The sequence below is a fragment of the Pundamilia nyererei genome, unplaced genomic scaffold, assembly GCF_000239375.1.
Source record: "Pundamilia nyererei isolate P.nyererei 1_Seehausen unplaced genomic scaffold, PunNye1.0 scaffold00013, whole genome shotgun sequence".
Taxonomy (NCBI): Eukaryota; Metazoa; Chordata; class Actinopteri; order Cichliformes; family Cichlidae; genus Pundamilia; species Pundamilia nyererei.
In genome coordinates, this window is record NW_005187414.1 from 774,688 (window position 1) to 786,311 (window position 11,624).

The 11,624-nt window shown below is 46.2% G+C and overlaps 1 protein-coding gene across 3 annotated transcripts in view; it reads right to left on the reverse strand.

The window, feature by feature from the left end:
- Positions 1–238: 238 nt before the first annotated feature.
- The window catches only part of cnstb (consortin, connexin sorting protein b), a 17,561-nt gene continuing 6,175 nt past the window's right edge, over positions 239–11,624 (reverse strand). For 2 of the 3 annotated variants that reach the window (XM_005724807.2, XM_005724806.2), the window contains exons 3-11: positions 10,438–10,547; positions 8,904–8,934; positions 7,717–7,803; positions 7,509–7,617; positions 6,906–6,927; positions 6,734–6,773; positions 5,648–5,898; positions 1,266–1,410; positions 239–1,143 (exon numbers count right to left, since the gene is read on the reverse strand). In XM_005724807.2, the coding sequence (XP_005724864.1) occupies positions 935–1,143; positions 1,266–1,410; positions 5,648–5,898; positions 6,734–6,773; positions 6,906–6,927; positions 7,509–7,617; positions 7,717–7,803; positions 8,904–8,934; positions 10,438–10,547 (1,004 nt within the window). In that variant the 3' untranslated portion in view covers positions 239–934. Of the gene's footprint in view, positions 1,144–1,265; positions 1,411–4,401; positions 4,833–5,647; positions 5,899–6,733; positions 6,774–6,905; positions 6,928–7,508; positions 7,618–7,716; positions 7,804–8,903; positions 8,935–10,437; positions 10,548–11,624 lie in introns of those variants that run through there. The other variant, XM_005724808.2, reaches the window with a different exon arrangement.

Consider the following 11,624-nt stretch of genomic DNA (forward strand, 5'->3'; position numbering starts at 1 on the left):
TGCATTTGTATAGCTTTACTAGTCCCTCAGGACCCCAAAGCGCTTTACACATCCAGTCATCCACACATTCACACACTGGTGATGGCAGCTACATTGTAGCCACAGCCACCCTGGGGCGCACTGACAGAGGCGAGGCCGCCGGACACTGGCGCCACCGGGCCCTCTGACCACCACCAGTAGGCAACGGGTGAAGTGTCTCGCCCAAGGACACAACGACCGAGACTGTTCGAGTCTCGGTCGTTGAGCCACGATCGCCCCTATATACCCCCCCTAAATATCACTCCTGTAGTAATTTGCATAATGATGTAGAACAAAAAGACGCTTTGGGACACATTAACTCATTCTCTGAGTCTTTTATTTCTATATGGTTTTATATTTTGGCATTTCTGGTCCTCCATGCTATTGATAGCACAATAAAGGTAATAGGAAATAAAATGTGGGCGGGCTGGGAAATCATTATTTGGTTGATCATCCTAAAAACACACACACACATGATCCCGTGGATTTGAACGACAGCTTTTCTCTACACAAGTACAAATAAAACAACAAAAATCTGGAACTTATGAGACAAATTGATCAAAAGTTACAGCTGCTGCTACAAACGTGAGCGGAGCCCCGCAAACACCTTCTTCTGTTTTTATATAAACAGAGCCGAGACACGTGAGCCCTCTCGTGTGGTATCTATGGCAACCACACGGAGCGTAGTAAACAAGTATTTTTTTAGCGCTTACATGCACACGTCGCCACGTTTTGATTCTGAGGTGAGATTCGGAGCACGTTACCGGACGGTGTCGCTACAAGCACCAGTTATCGATTACAGTTCACAAGTATCTTTGTTTACATTTCGTCCCTGCGCCGTCGTGTTAGCTCAGCACTGCAGCCGCTCAGTGTTGGCAGTTCTTGTCTGGATGATGGATGACGCAGATTAAGGGTGTTAAGTCCGAAAGGGCAGCCAGCGCCCGAGCCCTTCAACGAGCCTCCGCACGTTCATGACGTAAAAGTCGACATTGTGAGTGAAATCGGTGCAGATGTTGGAGTAAGTGTCCAGCAGGGTGCAGTAGAGCGCAGTCCCACCCACACTGATCACCACAGTAACGAGGCACAGCAACAGCAGGATCAGGCAGGAGTCTCCGCCCACCTCATCTGTAAGACAGGGACCAGCGCTGTGTCAGATCCTCCGAGTTCACCATCATCAAACATGAAACATTTTAAATTCCTTTTCTATCTGAAACAAACTGCAGCAGCAGAAGAAGCTCTGACTGTACCGTGCTCGCTCCCGTCCTCCGGCTCACTGAACCGAACTTTGCGTTTGGAAGTTTGTTTATTAGTAGTATTGCTTGGGGGAGGTAACCCGTCCAGCGATGCTCTCCTCCTTTTCAGGATGGAAACCAGACCGTCTGGGGACGAGTTCTGGAGGAGACACAGAGACAGAACATAAAGAAGGAAGCACAGCAGCTTTGGGGACTTGTTGACAAAAACAAGTTCAGCGGTTCTGTGCATGTTGGGATATTAAAGGAGGAAACCTTTAAACGCAGAGTTAGTTGGTATCAGTCCATTATTATTAGGATCACTTCTGATTCTGATGGATGTGCTAAAATAAAGAAGAACTCGCCAACAACAGGCAGTAACACCATTACTTTGTAACGCTGACCGTCTCGTCCAATGAGCTGGAGCGGTTTGTGAAGGCAAAATGCAAAACGATAATTAAGCATTATGTGCACCAACACTGAAGTTCTCAGTACATCCTGTGATTGTAGAGCCTCCTTTAGCAGCATTACGTTGACGTAATGATTTTCTGCATGACTTTGTGGTCTCACACTGCTGTGGAGGAAATACGAACTTTGGTGCACTTTTCTGTGAGCATCCATTCATGCACAGCCTTTCAGTCAGGCTGACATTTGAACCTTGACTGGGCCAATCCAACATCTTGATTCTTTTGCTGCTGAGATTCATCGCTCTCAGCCTGCAATTCAAAGCCGGAACGATAAGCCCTTTTCCACCAGGCTTGACGGTTGCTGTGAGGTGTTTGTGCCAATCTGCTGTATTAGGTTTTTGCCAAACTGTGTGCTGCTGTGCGTTATGGACAAACATCTCCAGAGGACATCGTTCCAGAAGTCTTGTAGTTTATTCAAAACCAGCTTAAGCTGTGCTGCCATGTTCTTTTATTTGAGAGAGTGTTTCTCCTTTCAAACAAACCAGATGCCATCAGACTTTTTCCAGCTGTGCTGCCATGAACTTTAACATTTAACATGCTGGGACTGGAGAGTCCTGAGCTGTAGCTCTTGCGGGGTTTTGCCATTTCTCTGAGCACTGCACAGTCTGAAGTCGGGGTGAATTTACTGAGACAACCACCTCTGATTAACAACAGTCTACAAAGTTTTCTAGTGAATAATCTTTTTCTCGCTGTAAAATTCTAAATGTTTGCAAATCGTCTTACAGGCCTTCCCAGGTTGGCAGCAGCAGCTGCTTCCTTGCTGCATTCGTAAAGATGCAACAGATACACAAACCTGCTTTTTAAAAGTGACATGCTGATAAAACTTGACTCACCAAAACGCAAACATTAGCACTTTATACTGTAAAATGCTACAGAGAAAAGCCCAACAATCAGACGACCCCCTGTGAGCACGGCGTTGGTGAAAGTGGAAAGAAAAACATTCGTTCACATACATTTAACTTTTTTCACCAATGCCTGAGTCGAATTAGTCGTTTTAGTTGAATCAAAGCAGAAGCACTGTCTTGGCATTCAAGCCTGTGATTATAAGCATCCACAGCTTTGGACGTGAACATTTTAAAATTTCGTTGTGATTTATGATTTTGTTAGTGGGAGAAGCAGACACACAGCTGCACGCACAGAGGCAGACATTATTCTCCGTGTTGGCCTGAATAATGTGTTTCAGGAGGAAGTCACGATTGGGCAAGCTCAGTATTCGAAGGGTCAGAGGGAGGAACTGCGTTCAACATCTTTGCCCAGCACAGAGGGCCCATTTGCAGTGACAGTGAACAGTCAGCCTCATCGTGCCTTTATTTACTGTGTGAGGCCACATTGTTAGCGGCGCGCTCGATGTTCCACTGGTCACAGTTAACTCTACACAGACAGACTTTTTGCACACTCTGGGACACAAATACAGCCAGGATCAGACATTATGGGGAAAAACATATGGTTTGATAAACCTTTTGTCCTTGTTCTCATCTAAAAGAATTCACTCAAAACCACAAATTCCAATCTCATAATTATACTAGAGGAAAACTCGCCACGGTTGCCAGCAGTTACCCTCTCGCGACCACAGACTTTATCCAAAAAGTTACAAAGCTCATTTGGAGCTTTACCTGCTACCATACTGTTTTTGTGGACCCAAAGGGACCACATTTCAACAGCAGTGGAGAAGTTATCAGCTTGGTTACCGAGCTGGACTGATAAAGGTGCACGAGATACTCATACCTGCTTAGCTACCTTTAATGCCAAGTAACTTATGTACAAAATACTGGAACTTTACTTACCAAGACAGAAACATTAGCATTATGTATCGTAAGCTAAAGATTCTTCAATAATACAGAGGTGATCCCAACAACTGGACATTTCCCTGTGAGCAAGCACTTGGCAACAGTGGGGAGGAAAAACTCCCTTTTATCAGGTAGAAACCTCTGGCAGACCCAGGCTCACAGAGGGGCGGGGCCATCAATGAGGCCATGTTATTCATCACAGCTTCATGAAAGATGCTTTAGAAAGCACCAACAACACAATCACAATGGAAAGCTCCATTTCACAGGCAGGAATCAGCTGAGGTGAACCTCAGCAGACAGGATTGGCTACGCTTTCCTGCGTCTGTCAGTGTCAGTAGTTACACCCACGTTTAACATTTGTTTAAAAAATCCACCCACTGATTGGCTGTAAGACAAACTGCAATTTTCTAACCACTTCAGGGCCAACATTCACCCAGCAATCGTCACAAATTGAAATATATATAGGCTCACCTATTGGCTAAAATGAGTAACAATTTTTCCACCGGGGATTAAAAGTGTTATATTTGTATAAAAGACAGAAAGACAGAAAGCGCTGTGGAGCTCTCCGAGCCCGCCAACGTGCTGCCTGAGCTCTCGCAGCGTTTAGTCAAAGCATATAAATAATTTGTCCAAGTCACACAATGTTTGTCGTGACATTTTGGAGGGTTTTGAGTCAGATTTTTCATGTTTCTTGTAATCGGAAGGTTGCTGGTTCGAGCCCCGGCTTGGACAGTCTCGGTCGTTGTGTCCTTGGGCAAGACACTTCACCCGTTGCCTGCTGGTGGTGGTCAGAGGGCCCGGTGGCGCCAGTGTCCGGCAGCCTCGCCTCTGTCAGTGCGCCCCAGGGTGGCTGTGGCTACAAGGTAGCTTGCCATTACCTGTGTGTGTAAAGCGCTTTGGGGTCCTGAGGGACGAGTAAAGCACTGTACAAATACAGGCCATTTACCATGTAAGGAAGTACAAATATTGCTGATGAAAAGCATTCAAAACCTTGTGAAATTTGATAGAAAGGGATAGTTTCTAGTTAAATGAGCCATGATCCCGAAGCCATCAGTGCAGGGCCTGGATCCTGTGATTACATCCCCACCCCTGCAGGAACCAGGCCCCTTCAGCTCAGTGGTTCAGCCAGAACATGACGTCTTGGCTCAATAATCTAACACACTTGGCAGGGTGGACGTCCCAAGTGTGAGGCCACACCAGTGAACATGGGTGGAGGCTTTCTCAACAGAAAAATGATGAAGGTCTCATTCAGGGATGACGGATATGATCCGTGGGAGTGTCCAAGGAAGAACTGAGCTGCTCAGCATGTGGAATTTCTTCCTGCAGGCGGACTTTAATGGAAAGGATAAAGGAAACAAGCCAGGAAGGAAAAGGGAATAAATGAAGGGTGTTGGATGGAAAGTGAAAATATATTTGTGCCAATGCAGTACTGTGCAAAAGTCTTGAGCCAATCCTAATTTCTTTCTGTTTTGCTTTGAGCGTCAGACTTGTACTCGGGTCGCCGATGGGCTCAGCCTTTCATGGAGAGTCGACATATTCGTCCAATCGCCCAACCCTAACTTGTACCTTGTTCCTCGCTTTCAGAGGAATCTTCATCCTTGTTTTTGACCTAACACGGACCAATGAATCATTCAAGCACAAAAAAGAGCCAGTGTTGTGTCTACAGACCAAAGACAACAGCAATGAACCAATTTTAAATGCTATCTTTAGACACTTTGTTACCAGCAGCTTTCCATAAAATGAGTTTTCCCCTTTCTTCAGTTGAGTCTATGAAAGATGCCTGATAGGTCCAAAGTGCTAGTTCTGCCCCAACGAGGTGATTCCCAAAGAGCTAGTAGCCCAAACGTGGCACGTGGTGTGCAGCGTGGCCCTCAAAGCTTCGAGGAAAGCAGCAGAGACAAAAACCCATCTGCAGCACATGAACAGAATCTGAAAGTCAGGAATAAAATCCTGCTGGAATTGTGCAAACTCTGTCGTCTTCATCCCCATTTTCTTACAAAATATCAAGAAATAACGAGCAGCTCAAGACTTTTGCGCAGTACAGTATTAATTTAATATCTGACATGACAACATACTCATTTGTTGTCATTTCATATCCTCGAGTGGCGCTAACGCGGGTGTAAAGGCAGCTAAAGTGCAGTCCTACCCCCTCCTTGTGGGACAGTTTGGCCAGGTCCTTGTCTGATGCCTGAGGTACTCCTGTTGGCCACTCCACTTTCACCTCTTCCTCTTCTGGTGTCTCCTCACACTGCTCCTCTTCTTCTTCTACTTCCTGCCCTTCCTCACATGTATCTCCGTCCTCCTCCTCACAGCCCGTCTGTGGTGATGAACGCTCTGACTCCAAAATCAAGCTGTGTTCCTTCACTTCCTCCTGGTGCGTAGTTTCTGACGTGTTGGCTGGAACGGAAATGGGAAAATCGTATGACTTACACTTTGCCACGATGCGCTCATTGTGCATTGTTTTGGTTGCATAGGTGAAAATCGAATTACCAACCGTCCCATTAGTTCACAAACACAAGGTTCACCTCAGCACCCGAAGGTGAACTCAGCAGGGTACGATATTACCACATTACTTTACTCACGCTACGATATTTTTCCCATTTTTTACATTTTGCAAAATGCTGAGTAATCCATCCGTCTGCTTCCACTTATCCTTTTCAGGGTCGCGGCGCTGGAGCCGATCCTGGCTGTCGAGAGGCGGCGGGCTAACACACACATTCACACCTATGGGCATCCATTAGCCTATCCCCACTAAGTGCATGTCTTTGGACGGTGGGAGGAAGCCGGAGTACCCGGGGAGAACCACCCACGGGAGAACATGCAAACTCCCCGGCCGGATGATGGAACTGAACCTTCTTGCTGTGAGGCAACAGTGCTGACCAGCGTGGAACTGTGCTGCCCCTATGCTGAGTAACAATATACATAATTATTTATTATTGTATATCTTATTACTCTGTCTGTCTTGCTGAGCATGTGTATGACAAAAGAATCTCCCTCAGGATAAATAAAGTTCTTCTTCTCTTACTACCTTTGTTCAACTGTAAAGTCAAACGTTGTCATATCTACAGTTAGCTCACTGCAGTTATTTCTGAATGTAAAATACACCAAACTGAAAGCTGCCATAAATGTTGCTGTCAGGCTGCTGAACACGCAGCATGGAGTACACACACTAAACACATCATCATCTGTGGTGATTCTTTGGTATCAGTTCTGAACAGAGACACGTGTTTACCTTCATCACGATGCGGCTGTAGTGTCGTGTTGAGCTTGTTCTGGTGATTGAAACATAGTCGACAACTTTAATGCCAAGTAAAGGTCTTAAATTGAGCCTGAACAGCCTGAACAGCCTGAACAGCCTGAACAGCCTGAACAGCCTGAACAGCCTGGCTGCTGGTCTGTCCTACCTGTTCCACACTGATGGATGGTCTGAGTGATTCCAAACACAGGCCAGGCAGGCAGCAGGAGAAAAGAGGAGGAGAGGACGTTAATATATTACTGAACCTATGAGAAAACAACTTTAGACATTTGTCAGGCTCTCATCTGTTCTTCAGTCAGACTACATCCTCCTGCTTGCAGAGACTCTGGCCTGCAGTAACATAGCAGCTGGATCAGAGCGTGACCACCAGCGTCCGGCGTGCAAACTCCTGCTGTCTGTCTGCATCGAGCGGAAATGAATCTACAGGGCAAATCTTTGGTGCCCTTCCTGCAATATTGATATTCATATTTACACTTATTCAAATTGGTTTTCATTCCTCCCTCTATCCTCACGCATCGTCGATACCGTGGCTCAGTCTCAACTTCTTGATTTGTCCTCGTCAGAGAGACAAAGATAGCAGCAGATTGTTAAAGCAAAACTGGTGCTAAAAGCTTTCTGTGTGGCAGCGATGACGGCAAAAGGAGGGAATGAAAGCATTCACTTCAGACACCGAGCTGCTCGACTCGTCTGTGTATGAGCGGAGCCACATCACGACACGCGACACGCAGCAGAGCGTCCCGCTGTGGTTTACCTGAGGTGAGTTCTGCACATCTGGCTCAGCGTCTCAAAGTGTTTCTCGCTCATGCCGTCTGTCTCAGGAGGCAAGCTGCTGCCGCTGTCCTTCTCCCTCTCTTGGCTCTCTGCGAACACATAAGTGCACAACACGCAAATCACACGCAGTTTCATTTTGCCACAAGAATATGTTGTGTGTGTTTTTTAGGACTGATAAGATGCCAAACCCCAGTTCTCCTGCAGGACTGTGAGGTTGGAGAGCAGGCGTTCATGGTAGAGCTTCTCCAGCTGTAAGAACTGGATGGCCCACTGGTCTGGCAGCACGACCAGTTAAAGACACAACACACACTGGCTCCTAAAATAACATCAATAACATAAGGCCATAACACAAAAAGCAGAGTGTATTTAAGGAGGTCTGTAAGACGACCTGTGTCCCTGACAGCCAAGAGTTAAAAATACTTTCACCAAACCATCTTTGCTAATACGTCAAATTTGTAACAACTACACGTTAATTACTAGGAAATTGTCGGCTGTTTTATGAAGTGAATATTAAGTCCTGACATGCTCGAAGTTGTTTGGACAATATAAACGACGCACTGCAAAGTGAAGGGCATCGATAAGCTTAGAGTCTGAAGGGCAGGTAGAACAATTAGCAACTTTGGGATTTATGTCATTTGGTGTAACAACATCAGCTGAATATGAAACACCGTGACAGAGAAAGCTACTGCCAGCTACCACTGAGGGTTCAATTACCCGTCAGCCGAGACAAACGTGACACGTGACTTTAAAAAAGCAAGAATCGATGTTTTCATACTCTACAGTCACGCCAGTTTTTTTAGCCGTGACGTGTTCACGGTCCAAACCTCCCTTTGTTGCTTCTGCTGTGCTTTCTCTGCAGGACGAGTTTCTCTTTGCCTCACAGACTTCATCCTTTTCTGATCAATCAGGACCTCTGTCTGTCTCCTCACACATAAACTCATTACGTACACACCACACTCCTTACAGCGAGACAGCCCATAGCTGTCACCACAGCAACAGCACAAACAGCAGGAGGAAACACTGCGAGCCCCTTGGGCCTCAAGCCAAAACATGGGGAACACCCATCGCCTGAGAGACACAGAAAACCGCATTAAGTCCACAAAGAGAAAGACGAACCCTTACTGAGGTTTTCTGCCCTCCACCTTTCAATTATAACAGCGTTTGCTCAGCAGTGTTACCTTTGACCCTGTACGCCGCCCAGCCCCAAAGTTAAGGGAGCTAATGTAAACACCAGGTGAGGGTCCGTGCTGCACATGCTCCTACACCCTTTTTCATTATAATGCCTGCCGTCTAGCTCAGTTATGATTCAGTTACAAAACAGCAGTGACTGAGTGCAAGTGTCACAATGAGGGATGAGCTGCCCTTGGAAGGATACAGTCCTGTTTGAGTGAGTAGGCCTCTGCAATCTAAAAGAAGAGACAGGAAAAAAGACGCTTCATTAGACACGTCAGCATCCATCTGTGAAGCAGAGCTTCAGCTACTCTGACTCTACATTTGGGGCCTAGCTGAATGTATGTTTCTGTTTGAGTCGCACTAAATCCTTTCAAAGACGAGGGTCACATGATCTCCTCTACCAGGAACCGCCGCCACGGAGACGACCTGAGAAACACAGTCGCGTGCAGCAGCTTACGGCCGGTGGTGGCGTACCTGCCTCACAGATGCCTTTAAGATTAGAAACAAACGAGCCGCATAAATCACACAGATCATCCTGGAAAAAGGATCATCTAGTGAAGAGACAGCAGTTCAGTATCTGGCCAGATGTGAAGCCTTTTCCTCGTCCATCCCTCCTGTTCATCAGTTCCAACATCCGCAGTACCAGAAAGTGTTTGTTGGGTCTTTTGAAGATGACATTTTGATAAAAAAGATGTGGTAGCTTCATCATTTTTATGATTTTTATGAAGCTCTGTATTTACAGCCGATGTTGGCAGTGATATGCAGGTAAAGAGCTTGCATGTGTCAGCATTCCTGTGAACTTGTTGCAATAAGCAGCAGGAACGTCATGCCCGACACACAAACAGTCCCGACAGTGAGAGACCCCACCCTCTAAACACAGCTGCTCTACTGCGTATCCACTGTAATCTACTAAAACCCAGCAGATTCTCATATTAAACATGAATTCATTCTTTTTCAAGGATCTGTGTATGAGAGCAGAAACATTTCTATCCCACAAAATCCAGATAATTCCAACATTTTCTTATTAGCTGTGTGAGTTCTTTTGGGTATCTTTACTTTTAGACAAATATATTTAATGACACATTCAGGGCTCTGAAACAGCAGGTAGCAGCATTTACGACACGTTTCTGCTAAAGGTGTATTTCCTGCCTCTGTGGCGTCCCTCACAACAACAGAAATTCCTTGTATTTTCAGCGGACTTGCCGAAACAACTTGAATCTACACGTCAGCTGATTCTGCCCCGGCTCTCCTTTCCATTATGAGAATTTCGAGCAAAACAGCTTCCCCTTTGTTTCAGCTGCAGCCGGCTGCAAAGCAAACGAGTGCAGTAGCTGAAACAAATGAACCGTGTTGTGAGTGCTGTTAGGGAACAGTGACAGGAAAAGTGCTGCACGAGGATCCTTTTAAAGCGAACACAGGGCTGAAACCTCTCTTCTAATTAGCATGTGTGCTGAACACAGATGGGGGGTGGGGGGGCTGCCAGGTCACTGCAGAACACTTTCAAATAGCTGACCCTTTAAACAATAAACACAGCCACAGCTTTCATTTGCACGCCATTTGTAAATGTAACGAGCTACACTGACGCATTCGCCAAACACTCACACAGACGGTGCAACCAGGGCTCAGTGAGGGACGTGCTGTGGATGTAAGCGCACTCTCGCACACAGACTAAATAAAGACACTGAGAAGTCCCTCTGGAATATTCTTCACAGGTGCTCTCAAACCATCACACACACCTGGTGCAAGGAGTGTGGCAGCAGCGTGTAGTCGTTGTTTTCTCCGAGGGATTGCAGGGAGGCCAGCAGCTCTGGGGTGGGGCCCTGCGATTCATCTCTGGAGACACTTTCTAAAAACATGAAGCACAGACATGATATGAAAAATGATCAAATCAGTAAGATTTCAGTGTTTTCTCAATATTTTAGTGTGACCGGTCAGCTGCAGAAAGGCACCAAAACCTGTTGTCTGGATTATTAGCAGTTTCTGTCTGTAAACCAGTTCTTGAATGCCTTCTGTGGCCGTGGAGAAGCTTTCTCAAGTGGCCTCATCCTGTGATGTCACCACTATGCCATCAGGTTTAGGTCTCTGTCAGAAACCTGATGACAGAAAACCTACGATCCAAAAGAATCTGGAAGTCCACCAGGAGGAGGGCGCCTAACAAAGAGACAGTCCACTCTGGTGTGTAAGCGACAACAGCTACACTCAGACAGTTTTCACTTTTAAGAGTCAGATGACAGAGTAGTGAATAGTGCGTATAACAAACTGAAGAGTGCAGACACGGGGAATCGTGTCTACAGTCGGTATGCTAATCATTAATCACAGTCCTTCATAGCTACCATACGACGGTGGGATCAGTCTCCCAAGCAGCATGAAAAATATTTTTTCCAACACACAACCTGTGTGTACAGTGTGCACGTGTATTACCTGTGCAGCATTCACAGAGAAGTGCCCGCGCTTACACGAACCTGTGAATCTGTTCTAAAATGCTTCTTAGCATGCTCAAACAGCATGTGAGAAGATGCATGTGTCACAGTGCAACATAACAGCGACCCAGAGCTCAGGACTGTGGGGAAGCATCAACTTTTTCGCTGTCGCAGTCTTGGTGTTTTTGGACTGCACGTCACTCAAACTGTGAAGTCATGTGATCAGTGGGACAGTACACAGTGAGGCGAGGCGACCCTGGTGCTACATATAACAGACAATCAATGCAGGACTGCATAAAGTGCAGTTTGTGCAAAAACTGCGAAAAAGCAAAAACAAGACTGATAGAGACACGACAGCAAAACACTGAGCATGTGCAGAAAGTACGTTGCTGTGTGACCCTAAACAGACTGAATATCAGGCTGCGCTCAGACTCTGAACCACATCACAAAAGGCTTTGTGTAGGTTGTTTGTTAAGGCTGTTCTTACACACACACACACACAC